Below are 16,792 nucleotides of genomic sequence, written 5' to 3'. Positions count from 1 at the left end.
AAGAATAATAAATAATATATGACAAATAATGACAACTAAAAGACAATTTAAATTCATTGACCATATAAACAACATACCCACGCAGACATAATGTAGACATATGCACATTTAAGACAATAGATGTACATAAAAATCCCAAGTAATACATTATGCATTTCCACAGATGTCAGTGGTTTAACTATAATTTAGGTAGATCATTGCAGAACACCACTAGATAGATACATTAAAAAGGATATCATTAAAAGGCATGTATTTTTAATTTTGCATCATTTTTTTTTTTTTATTGCATTACACACAATTTTAAATCTGCACATACTTGTTATTTTTTTATCCAATTAGGGCATTGTCTTTTTTAATAAGTATTTTCTGAAATAATTGAATAACCCCATATATTAGGCATTGCCTCACAAACTGGAGTGAGAGCAATAATTCAAGGTCATCATTCAGTGGTAACTCTAAATAGTTGATCTTTAAAGGCATTTAAAGCATCACCTCTAGACAATCTGGTATCTATTTACTTGACACAACCTCATGTTTTATATTTTACCTAAAAATTAGGCATTATACTGCGTTTGTGGGCACTAAAATGAATTTGATTTAATCTTTTACTAAACATTTTGTAAAATAGCAGCCCAGATATTGTATGACATAACAAATTGCAACTGCCACCTTTTAGTCTACAGGGTTTCTACTTTAAAAAAAGAAAAAAAAAACTTAAAAATGTCTGAAGTGCATTTTCATGTAAAAAAATAGCATTTTAGTATGTGTGTGCAACAAGGAAAAAAATTCTCTATGCAATGTGATGCTCTGTGCCAGTGCTGACCAATTACAATTACTCTGACACATCCCTAAAGCCCTGCAGTAAAGGGAGAGAAGAGCAGGAATTTCACATCCCTGGACTACTACCCAGAGTACATGGGCACTGACAGCTTAACCACAAAGGTAAGTACAGTGGGGACCAGAGGGTAGGCAGAATGTACGATGTTAGTTCACCTTTTTTTTTTTTTCTATCTTTCTTCACGATTTTTAAATAGAATCCATATATCTACTTTATGTCTAATAATAACTATACAAAGCCTAAATCCAGAAATACAATATTAAAGGGTTACAAATTTATAGTTACAGTACATTCTGGTTATTATCAGATACTCATTATGATCAATTGACTTTTTGATTTGGACCTGCTGTGGATTGTGGCTGGTGTAATCATGTTGTCATAACTGCAGAGTGTGTTATAACAGTCTCTTTTCCCTGTATCTGAACCACTGCGTATATCTAACCATAAGTGTCAATAAAATTCATCTCTGGGCAAGAGTCAATTTTCATTACGAAAGGCATCCTCGCCACCCCTTTCTCCTCATAATCTTCTTTGATGTCCACCTGATATCATCACCTGGCTTTACAAAGTTTACAAATTTTGGTTTCTAACTGTTCCGGAAGAAGGAGTCTGCAGGATGCCCTTCTTCATTTAGGCACACCCTGCAGAGCTAAAGGGGGGCACTGAGGAGACCAGTCACCCAGCACACTGATACCTAGCTAAGGTGGCCCTCAAGAGGATATACTGCCTAGAGTACCATTAGTAGGCACAATACCTGATATATGAAGGCAGAAAAGAGCACAGAACACCTTAATAGTACATTTAAAACACTTGCTGCATTAAAAACCTGGAATACAAACTGTCCAGAGAAAAAATTTGGAAACAAAAGTTTTAACAGATTTTCTGTTAACACTTACTGCAGTGACATAAATGCTTATATCAGCAAAGGCTTATAGCAGTGTATGTTTCTACCATGGCCTACCTTATTTCTCTTGAAGTATGCTCTTCTGCATGCTGCAAAGCACTTCTCACTGCAGAAGCTTTTCACCTCACTCCCCATACTGAGGGAGTACCGCTTAATCCCCACTTTCTGGCACCAGGCACACATGATTTGCACATTTGACACATCTTCCTCTGTAGAAAAAAAATAAAATAATAATTAAAATTTTCCCTGGTAATCAGGTAGCATTGCCTTCCAACTCCGATTACCTAAATAAAAATTACAGCTAATGTAGTTTAAGGAGATACTGTCACCTTGCCCATACTTTCATAGAAAAGTAACAATGTCTATGCAAAGAGGCTCCCCCGACCCACCAAAATGTATTTTTCAAGCCTGTCTCCACCCCTCTTTCCTCTAACACAGCTGGCACTAAAATCCCCAGTTCTGAATAGCGCCAGATGCTAGGGGGGGAATTTACTCCCTTGATTGGCTTCTTGACCAGAGAGCTGTCACATGGGAGGGGAACCAGAGAAGCAAAGGCGGGGGAACACTGGCAAGGTGAGTATCAGTGGATGGGTGCTTGGGTCTAGCAGCTAAATGAGGGGGTGACATTTTCATTCCCCCTAACATCTGACACCAGTCAACACTGGGGCTTTTAGTGTCAGTGTTGTCAAAGTGAGCATCAGTGGGTCAGGGAAAGGAGGCATTGCAAATACACCATCGCTTTGTCCTGAATGGACTGTCTGTCACTTTGTTCTGAAGGAGTGTCTCTGTAAAACTGTTATGGTTGAAAGTCATAACAGTTATTGTATTTTATGTAAACATAGATTTTTGCCGCCTAATATGTCATATTGCTGTAAAAATGTTTTCTTTAATATTCAATAATGGAATTAATAAGACATAAAATCTCTTGCTTTGCTGTGTTGTTGTTCTGAAGGGGGAGGGGGTCTGTGCTGGGGATGGTCTGTATTTGGGGAAGGAGAGTATGTTCTAAGTCAGAGGTAGGCAGCCTTTCTGAGGTTGAAATCTACCTGGACAACATGGAGGAAATCAAAGGTGGACACCCTTAAAAAGAAAATAATTATCAAACCCCCAAAACACAGCATAGTGTCTCTGTAGTGTCTTCTGCCCCTGCCCCACATAGCAGTGTCCTGTGCCCTCAAATAATCTGTCCCCTTCACCCCCTCCACTCCACACACAGCATAGGTGGCAGTCTCTTACCTTACATTGGTGAACGCTATGCAGCAGAGCGGAGAGCAAGACGTGTCACAGTACTGGATGGAGGGCAGAGTTAACATTTCCCATGAAAAAGCTGAAGATTGGTTGCTAGGACCCCCAGCTTCCTAGCAACCAATCAACTACTGGTTATTGTGGCAGCTCTCGTACTGTGATATGATTGGTTGCTAGGACTGCCCAGCTTCCTAGCAATCAATCAACTACTGGTTAATGTGGCCGCTCTTGTACTATGACATGTCCCCCTCTCCGCTCTGCAGTGAGGAGGGGGGGAAGATAAAGGTGCTGAAGGACTAGGAAGGCAGGGGAAGGATTGGCAATGCAGGGCTGCATTCCCAATTTACCTGTTGGCTGCCCATGGTCTACTGGTAGATCGGGATTCTAGGGTGTTAGTCTGGGGGGGGGGGGGACTGTACTGCAGAGATTAGGCTGGGAGTAAGGGTCTGTACTGGGGGATCTGTACTAGGGGTTAGGCTAGGAAGGGCATTTGTACTGGGGGTTAGATTGGAAAGGGGATGTACTGGTAAGAGGGTCCTGTACTAGGGGCATGAACTGGGAGGATTGATTAAGAGCTGTTAGTGGATATCTATACTGTGGAGGATATGGGCTTGGGCATGGGACTTGTACTGGGAGGAGGGGGTCATTTTTGGTTGCACTTTGTGCAGAGGGCTCTGTGTTACCTACCCCCAACCCCTGCACACACTCCTGACCTCTGTACTCTGCGTCTGACCGTCTTACACACGTTTGACCATTGCCCTCTACACATACCTGTGTCCTGCATTCTCTGCCTACCACACACCGTGCCCTGCATTCTCTGCATTACAAACTCCTGTGCCCTGTTTTCTCTGCATTACACACTTCTGAGTTTTGCATTTTCTGCCTGCATTTTCTAGGTTATGCACTCCTGAGCCTTGCATTTTCTGTGTTATGCACTCCTCAGCCCTGCACTCTGTGTGTTACCAACTTCTGAGCCCTGAACCTGCTGCAATATGTATTTCTGAGGCCTGCATTCTCTGCATTACACATCCCTGAGACCTGCATTTTCTGTGTTACACACTCCTGGTCCCTTCACTGTGTGTTACACACTCCTGAACTTTGCACTATAGACATTTTGTTGTACATTTCATACTTTTCACCATTGCACTCTTTACATTGGGCTTTATATGACATACTCCTGACCACTTCACTCTAAGTATATTATATGGTCCTGAAGTTCTTCTTTAAGGTAGGCTGTGTGTAGAAAAACATTTGTAATGAAGCTGTTTCATTTATTAGAAAAATAGTAGTTTAAGGTTTGTACGTGTCTTTAGATTCTCATTTGTTACTAAATAGTTATAAAAGTATATTTTTTGAGTACAAGGACTGTGGCATTTGTGTTCTATGTATACAGTTAGCAGCCTCAGGTTTTTTTAAACCATGGCCCTTTACGCTCCTCCCAAAGTTCAGTTCAGCCACATCCACAATTCTGCATGGTGCACTGCACACACCTCTTTAATCCTACAAATAATTTTCCTTTTTGGTGAAAGTTGGGGGGAAAGGGGGTTGGTTAAAAAAAATAATTGTGAACTAATTATCTCCCCCCATGTTGTCTCATCCATAAGCTCTTATGGCTGCTTGACAACCTCTATGTGTTTCCTGGTTATTTCACTTAACTGCGGTAAAGATGTCCTTATTGCCTAAAAGACTTTTTCTCTTTCGAGTCCCCCCCATAGCGGTGCCCTCCTATTTTTTCATATATTACAATGTCAAGTACATAAATATATATGGGGCCCATTAGGCCTAGGCTACCCTCTTAAGTGCTAATGCGTAAAAGATTACTTTCTGCATGTACTATTAGGTAGCTCAACTACCCCAGATCACCTTATATCACGCCATTGTGGAGGTTCCACTATGGGTGGGTCTTAAAGCTGTAGATCTTGACTCAATCACAGTTGACAATTTTCTCTGGTTACAAAATTCAGAGTGTCAAACATTGCCATCTAGTATGACACTGTACGAAGGCATCTGTAATTTGGATGCCTATACTCTGTGTATAATTTCAAAGTTGTTCAACCATCTCATGACCACATCTTTCTGTTCACCCCCTAATGCTACCTGCTGGACCAGAATATCGCTCTAGAGCAGGCAGACTGGGATGGCATTTGGGCTGCAACTAATTCTTTGTCCCAAAACATGCTCTCTGTTGAGACCAATTATAAGGTGCTCCTGCACTGGTATCTGGTCCTGGCAAGAATTGCTAAGTACCTCCCAACCTTCCAGGGTTGTGGTGAATGGGGTACACATGCATATCTGGTGGACGTGCCTGGTCCTGCAGCGATTTTAGGCTGAATTGTTCAGAATTCTCTCCACCCTGATGAGTAGACCGACCACCACCCCGAGCCAGCTTTCACCCTGTTAAATCTTTGCCCACCCGATCTCACAAAAGTGCAATTGAAACTTGCTATCCTCGTTAATACATATTCTAAGCAGACATAGTTACATAGTTACATAGTTACATAGTTAGTGAGGTTGAAAAAAGACATCAGTCCATCCAGTTCAACCTATGATGTGTGTGTGTGTTTGCTTTTAACCGTACATTGTATACCCCTGTATGTTGTGGTCTTTAAGGTGTCCATCTAATAGTTTTTTGAAACTATCAATGCTCCCTGCTGATATGACTGCTTGTGGAAGAGAATTCCACATCCTTACCGCTCTTACAGTGAAGAACCCCTTACGCACTTTAAGGTTAAACCGCCTTTCCTCAAGTTTTAGTGAGTGGCCACGTGTCTTATTGTATCTCCTTTCTCTGAATAGTTTGTTCCTTATGCTAGGGTCGCCAGTACAGTATTTGTACATTGATATCATATCCCCCCTCAATCGTCTCTTCTCCAGAGAGAATAGGTTCAGTGCTTGTAGTCTTTCCTCATAGCTGATGTCCTCCATTCCCCTAATTATTTTTGTTGCCCTTCTCTGGACTTTCTCCAGTTCCAGCACATCCTTCCTGAGGACCGGTGCCCAGAACTGGACAGCATACTCCAGATGTGGCCGGACCAGAGTCTTGTAGAGTGGAAGAATAATCTCTTTATTTCTGGAGTGAATCCCCTTTTTTATACAACCCAGTATTCTGTTGGCTTTGCTTGCGGCGGCTTGGCATTGCATGCCACTGCCAAGCCTGTTGTCTACCAGTACCCCCAGGTCCCTTTCCATCCTAGACTCACCCAGAGGTTCCCCCCTAGTGAGTAGCTTGCTTTCTGGTTTCTGGCCCCCAAGTGCATTACTTTACATTTTTCAACATTAAATCTCATCTGCCATGTAGTTGCCCACCCCGTTATTTTGTTCAGGTCTGCTTGCAAGATTTCCACATCCTGCATAGAAGATATTGGCAAGCCTAATTTAGTATCATCTGCAAATACTGAGATTGTACTAGATATCCCCTCCTCTAGATCATTTATGAATAAATTAAACAGGATTGGTCCCAGGACAGAACCCTGGGGGACCCCACTTTCCACACCCGCCCAATCCGAGTACTCCCCATTAATCACCACCCTCTGTACTCTCCCCTGGAGCCAGTTCTCTATCCAGGTACTCACCTTATGGTCCATACCTACCTTCCTTAGTTTGTACAGTAAGCGTTTGTGGGGAACGGTGTCAAAGGCCTTTGCAAAGTCCAGATACACCACATCCACAGGCTTACCTTTATCTAAGTGGCAGCTCACTTCATCGTAGAAGGTTAATAGATTGGTTTGGCAAGAACGATTTTTCATGAATCCATGCTGATTACTACTTATAATACCATTTTCATTACTAAAGTCTTGTATGTGGTCCCTTATCATCCCCTCCAAAATTTTGCAGACTACTGATGTTAGGCTAACCGGCCTATAGTTACCCGGGATATATCTCGGCCCCTTTTTAAATAAAGACCATAGCGAAGGCTTGGAAATCTCCATTACTCTGACCTGTAGAGACTAAAAACAGGGTCACCCAAGCTATGATTCACAGTAAGATCACGGTGACAACTTTAGATGAGATCCTAAGACATTTAAAAATCTGGCAACCATTTCCTCCCTTCACATTTCAACTGTACGCTCCTGGAACCCTAGGTTTGTGAAACCTGCTTCAAGAGCTGGATAACCCCTTGCCCTGTGGTGGAGTAGACAGCCTCTTCTTGATCCCTTTCCCTGCTGCCTCCCCTCTTTGTTTTTTTCTTGCTGGTCTAAAGGCCCTTCTTCCCTTTCTATTTCTCTCTTTTGACATTTATAATTTCTTTATTTTACTAGGGGCGTGTGGTCAGGGTGCTATGTGGAACTCTTTTTGGGTTCTCTCCACTGTCCGCACACTCTCTTTTTTAATTTGTCATGTTATGGATATTTGTGCCACTTGCAGGATGTGGAGAGCTTAGTCTCCCCTCCATTCCTACTCTTCATGATGTACCATTGTCACTCAGTTTTTATGCACCATTGCATTCAACCTATTACTTTATGATCTATACTTTGAATATGTAGTAAGACACTATAGACTTGTATTGCTTTACCATTGTGACTCTTGTGCAATATTTGTTATTACTTATTTTCAGTAAAAAAAAATAATTGGCCCTTGGTGCCAGATTTGCTAGTTACGGCACTGAAAGGAGCAATTACTTGAGAGTAGTATGATATAGCTACAATTATGGTACTGTAGACAGCTAATGACAGACCTGCAGCCTCATTATTGAGGCACTTTTACTATCAAGTAGAACAGTATTGTTTTAAAATGAAAAGTCTGCTCATTTCATGAGATTCTAATGACACTAATTTAATAACAATGAAGTTGTAAATTAAATGAATGAGGATCATGTATGCTTTTAATTGAAAAAAATGCTGGATAGATAAAGAATGGATAGCACATTCTGGGAGACCTATTCTACTATTCTTAATGCTAGATAAAGCCAATTTCTTTATGTAATAACACTTCAAAATGACAACTGTGGAGATCAACTAATCAAGATTTTGAAGAAATACACTTAGCACCAAATTCCATGTTATTACATCAAGGTTTGTGAAGACAAGGGCTTGCGAACATTGGAATCCAAGGACTTTATAGATTCTAAAGAAACGTAAGAAATGACTCAGAAATGGATACTTGTTAAGTGTTAGTTAACAGAAGACTCTTTCACTTTAAACCCTTTTATTTTTCAGAGTTTTCCGGATCTTGAAAATGTGTTATCCTCAGGCCAAGTATCCATAGGCATGTATTGTAGACTAACATATTATAGAGTTTCTTTGGGAGGAGGGTGATAAGACTTTGAATGCATACTGCATTCTTCTGAATATAACAGGTCCCTAAATATCATGTTGATCCGATCAAATGGCTTTATTAAGTTAAAAGTCACTGTCAGGGGAAGATTCTAAATATAAGTGGTTCTGACTTTACTCTGACTTAATTTGTTGCATGTTCCTTTTGGGATAGTGATGCCCACATTACCAAACATGGGACAACTAATGAACTTAAATTTTAAAAGGAAGCCAACAATGGCAGCTTTAGTGTCTCTTTTAGTATGGTTCCGCACAATTCAACTCCAGGTACAGTCCATAAAATAAAGTAAATTTCTATATTACCAGTCCTGTCCCTCCCTCACAGAGACTCCACTCCATCCTGCAACACTGCAACTCTTGTGGGTTAAAGTGGATGTAGACCCTCACGTACTGTATACCCAATGAAGTGAACAGCCTCAGATGATACACAGAGATGAGACAAATCTCCCTACATATGTTTTACATGTACAAAGTATATTTGCTGTCTTCAGCTTTCTATATTCTTTAGAAAGTAAACATCATGTTACACATTTTTCTTCCTGTTTCAGCAGTGGAAAGGGAGTCTGGGCATACACTGTAAGCTGATTGGAGGAAAGGCACAAACCCCCCCTCCACATAGGCAGACGAATGAAGGAACTTGCAGAGCTGTGCTGTGAATAGACCAGCTCCCTGTTTATCTCTCTAAGTCCCTTCCCTGACACAAATTTCCAGCTGCTTTTATCTCCTGTGTCGGAGAGCTTGTCAGAAGTTATCATGCTGATAACAGAGGAACGGAACAGCAGAAAGACACAGGACTTAGGACTTTGGAGAGAGATAGGTAAACACTACAGATATATGTGCATAGGTCAAATTTCATGAATTGGGTTTACATCCACTTTAATTTAAATAATAGCCTACTTAGCAAATCCCCAAGTACTTTCCCCAAAAATATAATAAATGAAGACTTAGTGGATATCACACAGGTATAATTTGTTTGTATAACAGTAGAGTAGTAAAATTGAATGTCAACCTTTCAGTTTAGAAGTGTTGTTTTCCATTTCGATTGAATGTTATAGTATTAGATAATATTAGATTAAAAAAAAAACTGGAAAAAGTATGCATACTTGTAGTGCAACATTAAGAAAAAAAACAAGTTTTTGGGGACAGGAATAAGCATGACCGCACCATTTTCCCAAATTTGCAACTGCAAGGATTGAAACAGAACCCTGACTATTTTTTTTTTAAATTTTAATGGAGGATTTTTCTGCCCTGATAAATGCTTTACATAATAAAATAAACGCACAAGGTACATTTTGACTATTTCTCTTAAGAGCTAGAGGGCCTTGTTTACTGTATATCAAACACTGGTTATGACTAAGCGAACATAGTTTAGTGAAACGCGTCAACTGTTTTTTACCCTCCTGTCCCTGGTTTGTCGTTTTGGATTTTATGGATTTATAATAAAAGGTTTTTATCATCAATTATCACTCTCAAGTTGGTGTGGGGTTGCCTTCTTCTAATTGTACAGCTGTCGGGACTACGGACCTAACCTGCACCCTTCTGATTGTGAGGACATTCAACACCAGAGCAGTCTCTGTGCTCTCATATCTATTTACTGTATATCAAAAACAGCTAAAAGTAGAGCACAGATAGCAGGCCCCCTACACTTGCAAAGATGCTCGTAATCTACTAATACCACTTTAACAATTTCTAGCATACGTAAAAATGTTTTACCACCCGTACAGCTGCAAAAAATGTAGAAGCTCTTGCTGAAGTTTTTCGTTAATATAAAAGAAGAATATAGGTATATACAGTATAAATTTATTTCAATAGTAAGGATGGTCTTTATTGGCAAAACGTCTTTTCAAAAAGTATATTATTATTAAAGGTGAACTTTTAATTAACATTTCTTTAGTTCAATACAAAACAGAATCTATCGACATATTGTTCTTGCTGTTTCCTGTAAAAATGCTTACGTTTTATTTTTTTGACCTTTTCATCTGTCTCATCCATCTCTTTTGCTGACAGCTGTTCACTGTTGCCAGGGGCGTTCTATGCAAATGGAGAGGAAGAGAAACATTCCCTTTTACTGAATTTTTGGCTAATGAAATAAAAAAAGAGGCATTTTATACTATACAAACTTTAACTGAATTATTTTATATTTAGGATTTCGGTGCAGGTATAATGTAAACAGTTTGCCGTTCAATGGCAACGTTCACGGTGACAATCTTTTTATAATAAAAAATAGCAACATTTATGTGCTGTGACCAACCTTTGCCTAAGTCATAGAAAGACTTTTTTTATATTATATTTGAAAAGTAAAATGCAGGTGGGATGTTTCTATAGAAGCAATTGTAATGTTTTCTGTGTAGTTTATATTTTCCATGTCATTGAGCTCAACCCAACGGCCTACCAAAGGATAAACAGAAATTAATTGTCTTTTTCCCTTTCATTAAACCAATGGAAAAATTATCATTATAGAGATCAACTGACATTGTAAAAAAATGGTATGGGTAATAGCTCTTATGCCTGTTGTATGTACACTATATTGTCAAAAGTATTGGGATGCCTGCCTTTACACATACATTAACTTTAATGGCATCCCAGTCTCAGTCCATAGGGTTCAATATTAATTTGGCCCACCCTTTGCAGCTATAGCAGCTTCAACTCTTCTGGGAAGGCTGTCCCCAAGGTTTAGGAGTGTGTCTATGGGAATGTTTGATCATTCTTCCAGAAGAGCATTTGTGAGGTCAGCCACTGATGTTGGATGAGAGGGTCTGGCTCGCAGTCTCTGCTCTAATTCATCTGAAAGGTGTTCTGTCAGGTTCAGGTCAGGACTCTGTGCAGGCCAGTCAAGTTCCTCTACCCCTAACTCACTCATCCATGTCTTTTTGGACTTTGATTTGTGCACGGGTCCAAATCATTTGTTGGAGGGGGACTTATGGAGTGGGGTTGTTTTTCAGGGGTTGGGCTTGGCCAAGGGCCATTCCCAAACTATTCCCACAAAGTTGGGAGCATGAAATTGTCCAAAATGTCTTGATATGCTAATGCATTAAGGGTTACCTTCACTGGAACTAAGGGACTAAACCCAACCCCTGAAAAACATCCCCACACCATAATCCCCCCCCCAACAAATTATTTCCCCCCAACAAATTATTTGGACCAGTGCACAAGCAAGATCCATAAAGATGAGCAAGTTTGGGGTGAAGGAACTTGACTGTCCTGCACAGAGTCCTGACCTCAACCCGATAGAACACCTTTGGGATGAATTAGAGCAGAGAATGCAAGTCAGGCCTTCTCATTTAACATCAGTGCCTGACCTCACAAATGCGCTTCTAGAAGAATGGTCAAACATTCCCATAGACACACTCCTAAACCTTGTAGACAGCCTTCTCAGAAATATTTAAGCTGTTATAGCTGCAAAGTGTTGGCCAACTCAATATTGAACCCTACGGACTAAGACTGGGGTGCCATTACAAGGTAGGTATCCCAATACTTTTGATAATATAGTGCATACTGTATGCTGTGACAGTGCAGTGTTATAACAAAGGGACGCATTTCATAAGAAGAGATGGCGCTGCACTGCACTAAGAAATGACACATGTATGAAATATACTGAGAAAGGTTGTTTTTCAAAATCCCTTGGTTGCTGGAAAATAAGCAATGCAGGGAGAAGACATGTATTTAGTGTTGTACCATACTTCATACATACAGTATGTCTGAGAAGGTTGTACACCATGAGAATGGGATTTGTAAGACCCAACATCTTCATACACATGCTTCTTCTATTTATTAGCTAGAAGGCATTTTCATGCTCACATGTATAACACATTGCATTCAATATTTGTAGAAACAATTTGTGTTATTAACAATGAGGAAATTTCATGGGGCTCTGGATCAGTTTTTCTTCATGGCTGGCTCAAAGAAGTTTAGTAGGATGTCTCCTGCCCAAGATTTAGCTTCTTCTTTAGCCAAGCCAAAGGCAGTGCCAGAGAAGTGAAAGCTGAACTCTAGGCAGATATAAAATACACAAATGAGTGCAGCTACACATTTATTTATTTATTTAATTTATTCAATAAATAAATAAAGTGATTGTAAGGCCCCGTTCACATTGCCGCGATCCGACTTCCCGGGGCGACCTCCGAGGTTGCGGTGCGAGCAGCGCGCCGCGACCTCGGAGCGGCCGGCACGGACTTCATAACATTGAAGTCTATGACGGTCGCTCCGGGTCGCCCCAAAGAAGCTCCGGACCCTTTTTCTAAGTCGGAGCGACTTGTGTCGCTCCTATTAGAATGGGTCCGCAGCTTCCCTATGGAAGGCGACCTACGGCGACCTGTGAGGCGACCAGGTCGCCTCACAGGTCGCCCCAGTGTGAACGGGGACTTAACTTATTTAAAAAAATAAATAAATAAAAATGCTATACTTACCTGCTCTGTGCAATGGTGCAATGGTTTTGCACAGAGCAGCCCTGAACCTCCTCTTCTCTGATCCCCCCCCCCCCCCCAGCTAGTGATCTTGGCTCCTCCTCTTATTGGTGTTCCACCATAGGAAGCCTCTTTCTATATTGGCACAGCAGGGGGCTCGATCCCCAGCCGCGCTGCCTGCGTCTTTAGACGCAAACAGTGCAGTTCAGCCACTCCTTCATCACAGGGTTTAACTGACAGCAGCAGAAGCCAATGGCTCATGCTGTTGCCTCAATGTCCTGTGAGTAGGGAGACAGCCAAGAGAGCCACTGCTGTCGGGCATATCGCTGGATCAAGATTGGGCTCAGGTAAGTATAAATGGTGGGTGAATAGGGTAGTTGCACACAGAAGGTTTTTTACCTTAATGCATAGAATGCATTAAGGTAAAAAACCTTCCATCTTTATAACCACTTTAAGTAAAATTGACTTCTTCACTTGCATTCTCTATTCAGCAGACTATGGGTGGAGTAAGGATATCAATGTATCCCTTCTGCAGTCTATAAGGGCTTGTTTAAGAGAAGGCAGCTTCTAACCAGCCTCCTGAAAAGCCATCTATGTTGAATTGTTTATTTAATGGTGGTTGCCAGGCGGTTAAGAGGCAATATGTTGCCTCTTCACAGTTTGTTTTATTCCTAAAAAGCCGGTACCACCGGCTTTCCTGTGTTCCTTGCTGTTTGCCTGGAGTTCCGCTTTAAGCTTGTGCTATGAACCTCTGTTCATCTATATCTGCCAAAGCCTGAAAAATATACACATTTTCAAATGTGTGTGCATAATTTACAAAAAAAAAAAAAAAAAAAAACACACGGTAGTGACGGTAAATTATGCACACTTAATGTAAATTATTTAAACTACAAGACTGCACTCTAACTAAATGCTTCCCTTGTCACCTTTATAACCTCTCTAATTAACTGAAGGGTAAAATACTGATTTTCCCCTTAGTTCTCTTAAAAGAGAAATTGACTTCTGGGGAAAAAGGTTAGCTCTAGATGCTCACCTCCATTAAATAGAATAAAAAATTATAAAATCATAGAAAATAAGATAGTGGCTTCAATAAGGTCTCTGCGCCAGAAAGCAGAAACTCTTAGGAATATTTCAACTTTAATCAGAGAAAACAATAGTGTATTCTTTAATTACCAAGAAATGAGTGAGTACAGTTAGGGCTCTTTCACACGGGCGTTCCGTATGTCCGTTTTTCATTCCATCCGTTTGCGGATGAAAAACGGACATAATGTATCTCTATGTAAATACGGATGTCATCGGATGATCATCCTCTGACATCCGTTTTTTGTCAGTTCAGTTCAGTTCAGTTTTTTTGAACGGAGGAGAACCCTATTTTTTCTTCCTTTAAAAAAACGGAACGGAAGCAAAAACGGATGTCAGTGGTGTCATCCGCAGACATCCGTATTTACATAGACATGCATTATGTCAGTTTTTCATCCGCAAACGGATGGGATGATAAACGGACATACGGACCGGATGACACAAGTGTCATCCGTGTCCGTTACAAAAAAAAAAAAAAGGACCTGATTGGGCAAAAAAAAAGGAACGCCCGTGTGAAAGAGCCCTTAGTTTTGAAGTGTGATCCTGACTACTGAAAGATATCAGGTGTTGGTGTTCTGTTGTGGTGTCACACAGAAATTGTATACCCATATTACATATACTGTATATATCATGTAGTATATATATATATATATATATATAAGGAGATCATGTTAATTTATGTGGAATATAATAGGCATAACATGTTGGTTGCTGCAGTTAGCACACATTGCTGCTATACTTCAAGGCCTTGTGTACCTGTCTGCTTGAGTTTACTAGCCCTCTGCATAGCCATCTGCAGGGGTTCACTTTTTTAGAGGCTGTTGGCAGGCAGCTCAGAGGCAACATATCCCCTCCTGAACGTTTTTTTTTTTTTCTACCCATCTATGGGAAACAACATTGCCACATCACCAAAAGCTGGATACACACTATACAATTTTCTTTAGATTATTTCCTTTAGATTTCCCAAAAATAATATGAGGTCAGACCTAAACACTTCCAATTTGTATGCAATCAGGCAGGCTCTTGCACTACATAGTTGAAGGTAAATCTAAATGAAATCTAACAACAAAAGTTGTATAGTGTGTTAAGTTTTAGGGAATCAGAAATGTGTGCAGACAGCAGTACACAACATAGTTCAAGAGGCCAAAAGGTGTGAACATACTGCATCTGTACATCAAGATTACACAAATGCAGAAATCTGGAACATGTGCAACTATACTGTGCATAATACTGCCTAACCTCTCTGCAAATGCTGTACCCAAATTTTCTCCTAAACCTTTTTTACCTGTTGAAAGCCCACCATTCTGCAACCATATCTAATGCACTAGAATGGATCAAACCACCCGCCAAACATGATATTTTGTATATATTTTACTGCAATACAATTGCAGCAATGTGTACAAACATGGCCAACTTGCAACTCAGCAATCAGTGGGTGTTTAAAATGTCCGTCAACTCATGGTCTCATGTATGAACGAAGCCAAAGGACAAAATACACGAGGGTTGAAGGCATTCAGAGGCAACATTTCACAGCCTGTCAACTGCCTTAATAAAACAATCCAGATCACTTTTAACCACTTCTGGACTGGAAGGATTTGCCCCCTTAATGACCAGGCCATTTTTTGCGATTCGGCACTGCACTACTTTAACGGACAATTGCGCGGTTACCTACTTAAAACTACCTAAATGTATATCCTGTATAAAAAAAATGTATATCCTTTTTTTCCCACAAATAGAGCTTTCTTTTGGTGATATTTGATCACCTGTGCAATTTTAAATTTTTTGCGCTATAAACAAAAAAAGAGCGACAATTTTGGAAAAAAAAAAAACCAATATTTTTCACTGTCTAATATATAACATTCTCCCCGCCCCCAAAACAAATGTAAAAATCATTTTTTTTCATAATTTTAGACCAATTTGTATTCTGCTACACCTTTTTGATAAAAAAAATTGCAATAAGCGTATTTTGATTGGTTTGCGCAAAAGTTAATTATTTATTCTACAAACTAGGGGAAAGATTTATGTAATTTTTATTAATTTATTTATTTATTTTTACTAGTAATGGCGGCGATCTGCGATTTTTAGCGGGACTGCGACATTGCGACGGACAGATTGGACCCCTAACTGACACATTTTTTTTTGGGGGGGGGAAACCAGTGACATTACTACACTAATCAGTGCTAAAAATATGCACTGTTACTGTAATAATGACACTGGCAGGGAAGGAGTTAACCAAGTGGTGATCAAAGGGTTAAGTGTGAGCCTAGGGGAGTGTTTTCTAACTGTATGGGGGAGGGACTTGTGGAATGAACATAAAGACCGGTGATCCTATATAGAAGGATCACAGGCGCTCTGTGATCATTTCAGAGAGAACAACAGTCTGCTGTGTTAACAGCAGCTGACCGTTGTTTTCTCTCAGCGGGAAGCGATCGTGGGTGGATCCTGTGGATCGGCTTCCCAACTGCCTACTGGGGGCGGGCGTGTGACCCCAGGACTGCTCCAGCTAACCGCCCTACAGGCACGGCAAATTCCGCAGCAGAGCCAGCCTGCCGCAGTATATATGCGGCAGGCAGTCGGCAAGTGGTTAAATAAACTCTACCACACATTTCAACAAGGCCTAAAGCACATAATATATCACAAATGCTGGAAATGCCAACCGGAGAGACCATAAAGGCAGTATCACCGTTCACTTGTGAATAGAAATACTGTATATCTCTGATGCCTCAAAGCTAATAGAAATATAGTATACGCTTCATTAAAGCACATACAGCCGAATTACTATGTTTTACTGGGGAAGATTTACTAAAACTTGGAAGGTAAAATCTGGTGCAGCTTTGCATAGAAAGCAATCAGCTGCCAGGTTTTATTGTCAAAGCCTTATTGAACAAGCTGAAGTTAGAAGCTGATTTGCTACCATGCGCAGTTGCACCAGATTCTGAGTGCTTCAGTTTTAGTAAATCTCCCCCACTGTGTTGTTTTGTAGGTTACCAGCCTTTTACGTTAAGAAGGTGAAAATATCCATAGAGGTGAAAACAAAAACATCTGAGAA

General features: G+C 40.4%; 1 protein-coding gene across 1 annotated transcript in view; it reads right to left on the bottom strand.

Moving 5' to 3' along the window:
* The window catches only part of SOBP (sine oculis binding protein homolog), a 285,798-nt gene that overhangs the window by 160,940 nt on the left and 108,066 nt on the right, over positions 1-16,792 (bottom strand). Inside the window, exon 4 of the mRNA XM_082249219.1 lies at positions 1,800-1,951. Coding sequence (XP_082105345.1) covers positions 1,800-1,951 — 152 coding nt within the window. The remainder of the gene's footprint in view (positions 1-1,799; positions 1,952-16,792) is intronic.

Source organism: Pelophylax lessonae (genome assembly GCF_965119305.1).
Source record: "Pelophylax lessonae genome assembly, chromosome: 3".
Classification (NCBI taxonomy): Eukaryota; Metazoa; Chordata; class Amphibia; order Anura; family Ranidae; genus Pelophylax; species Pelophylax lessonae.
This window is presented reverse-complemented; position numbering and strand designations above follow the sequence as displayed.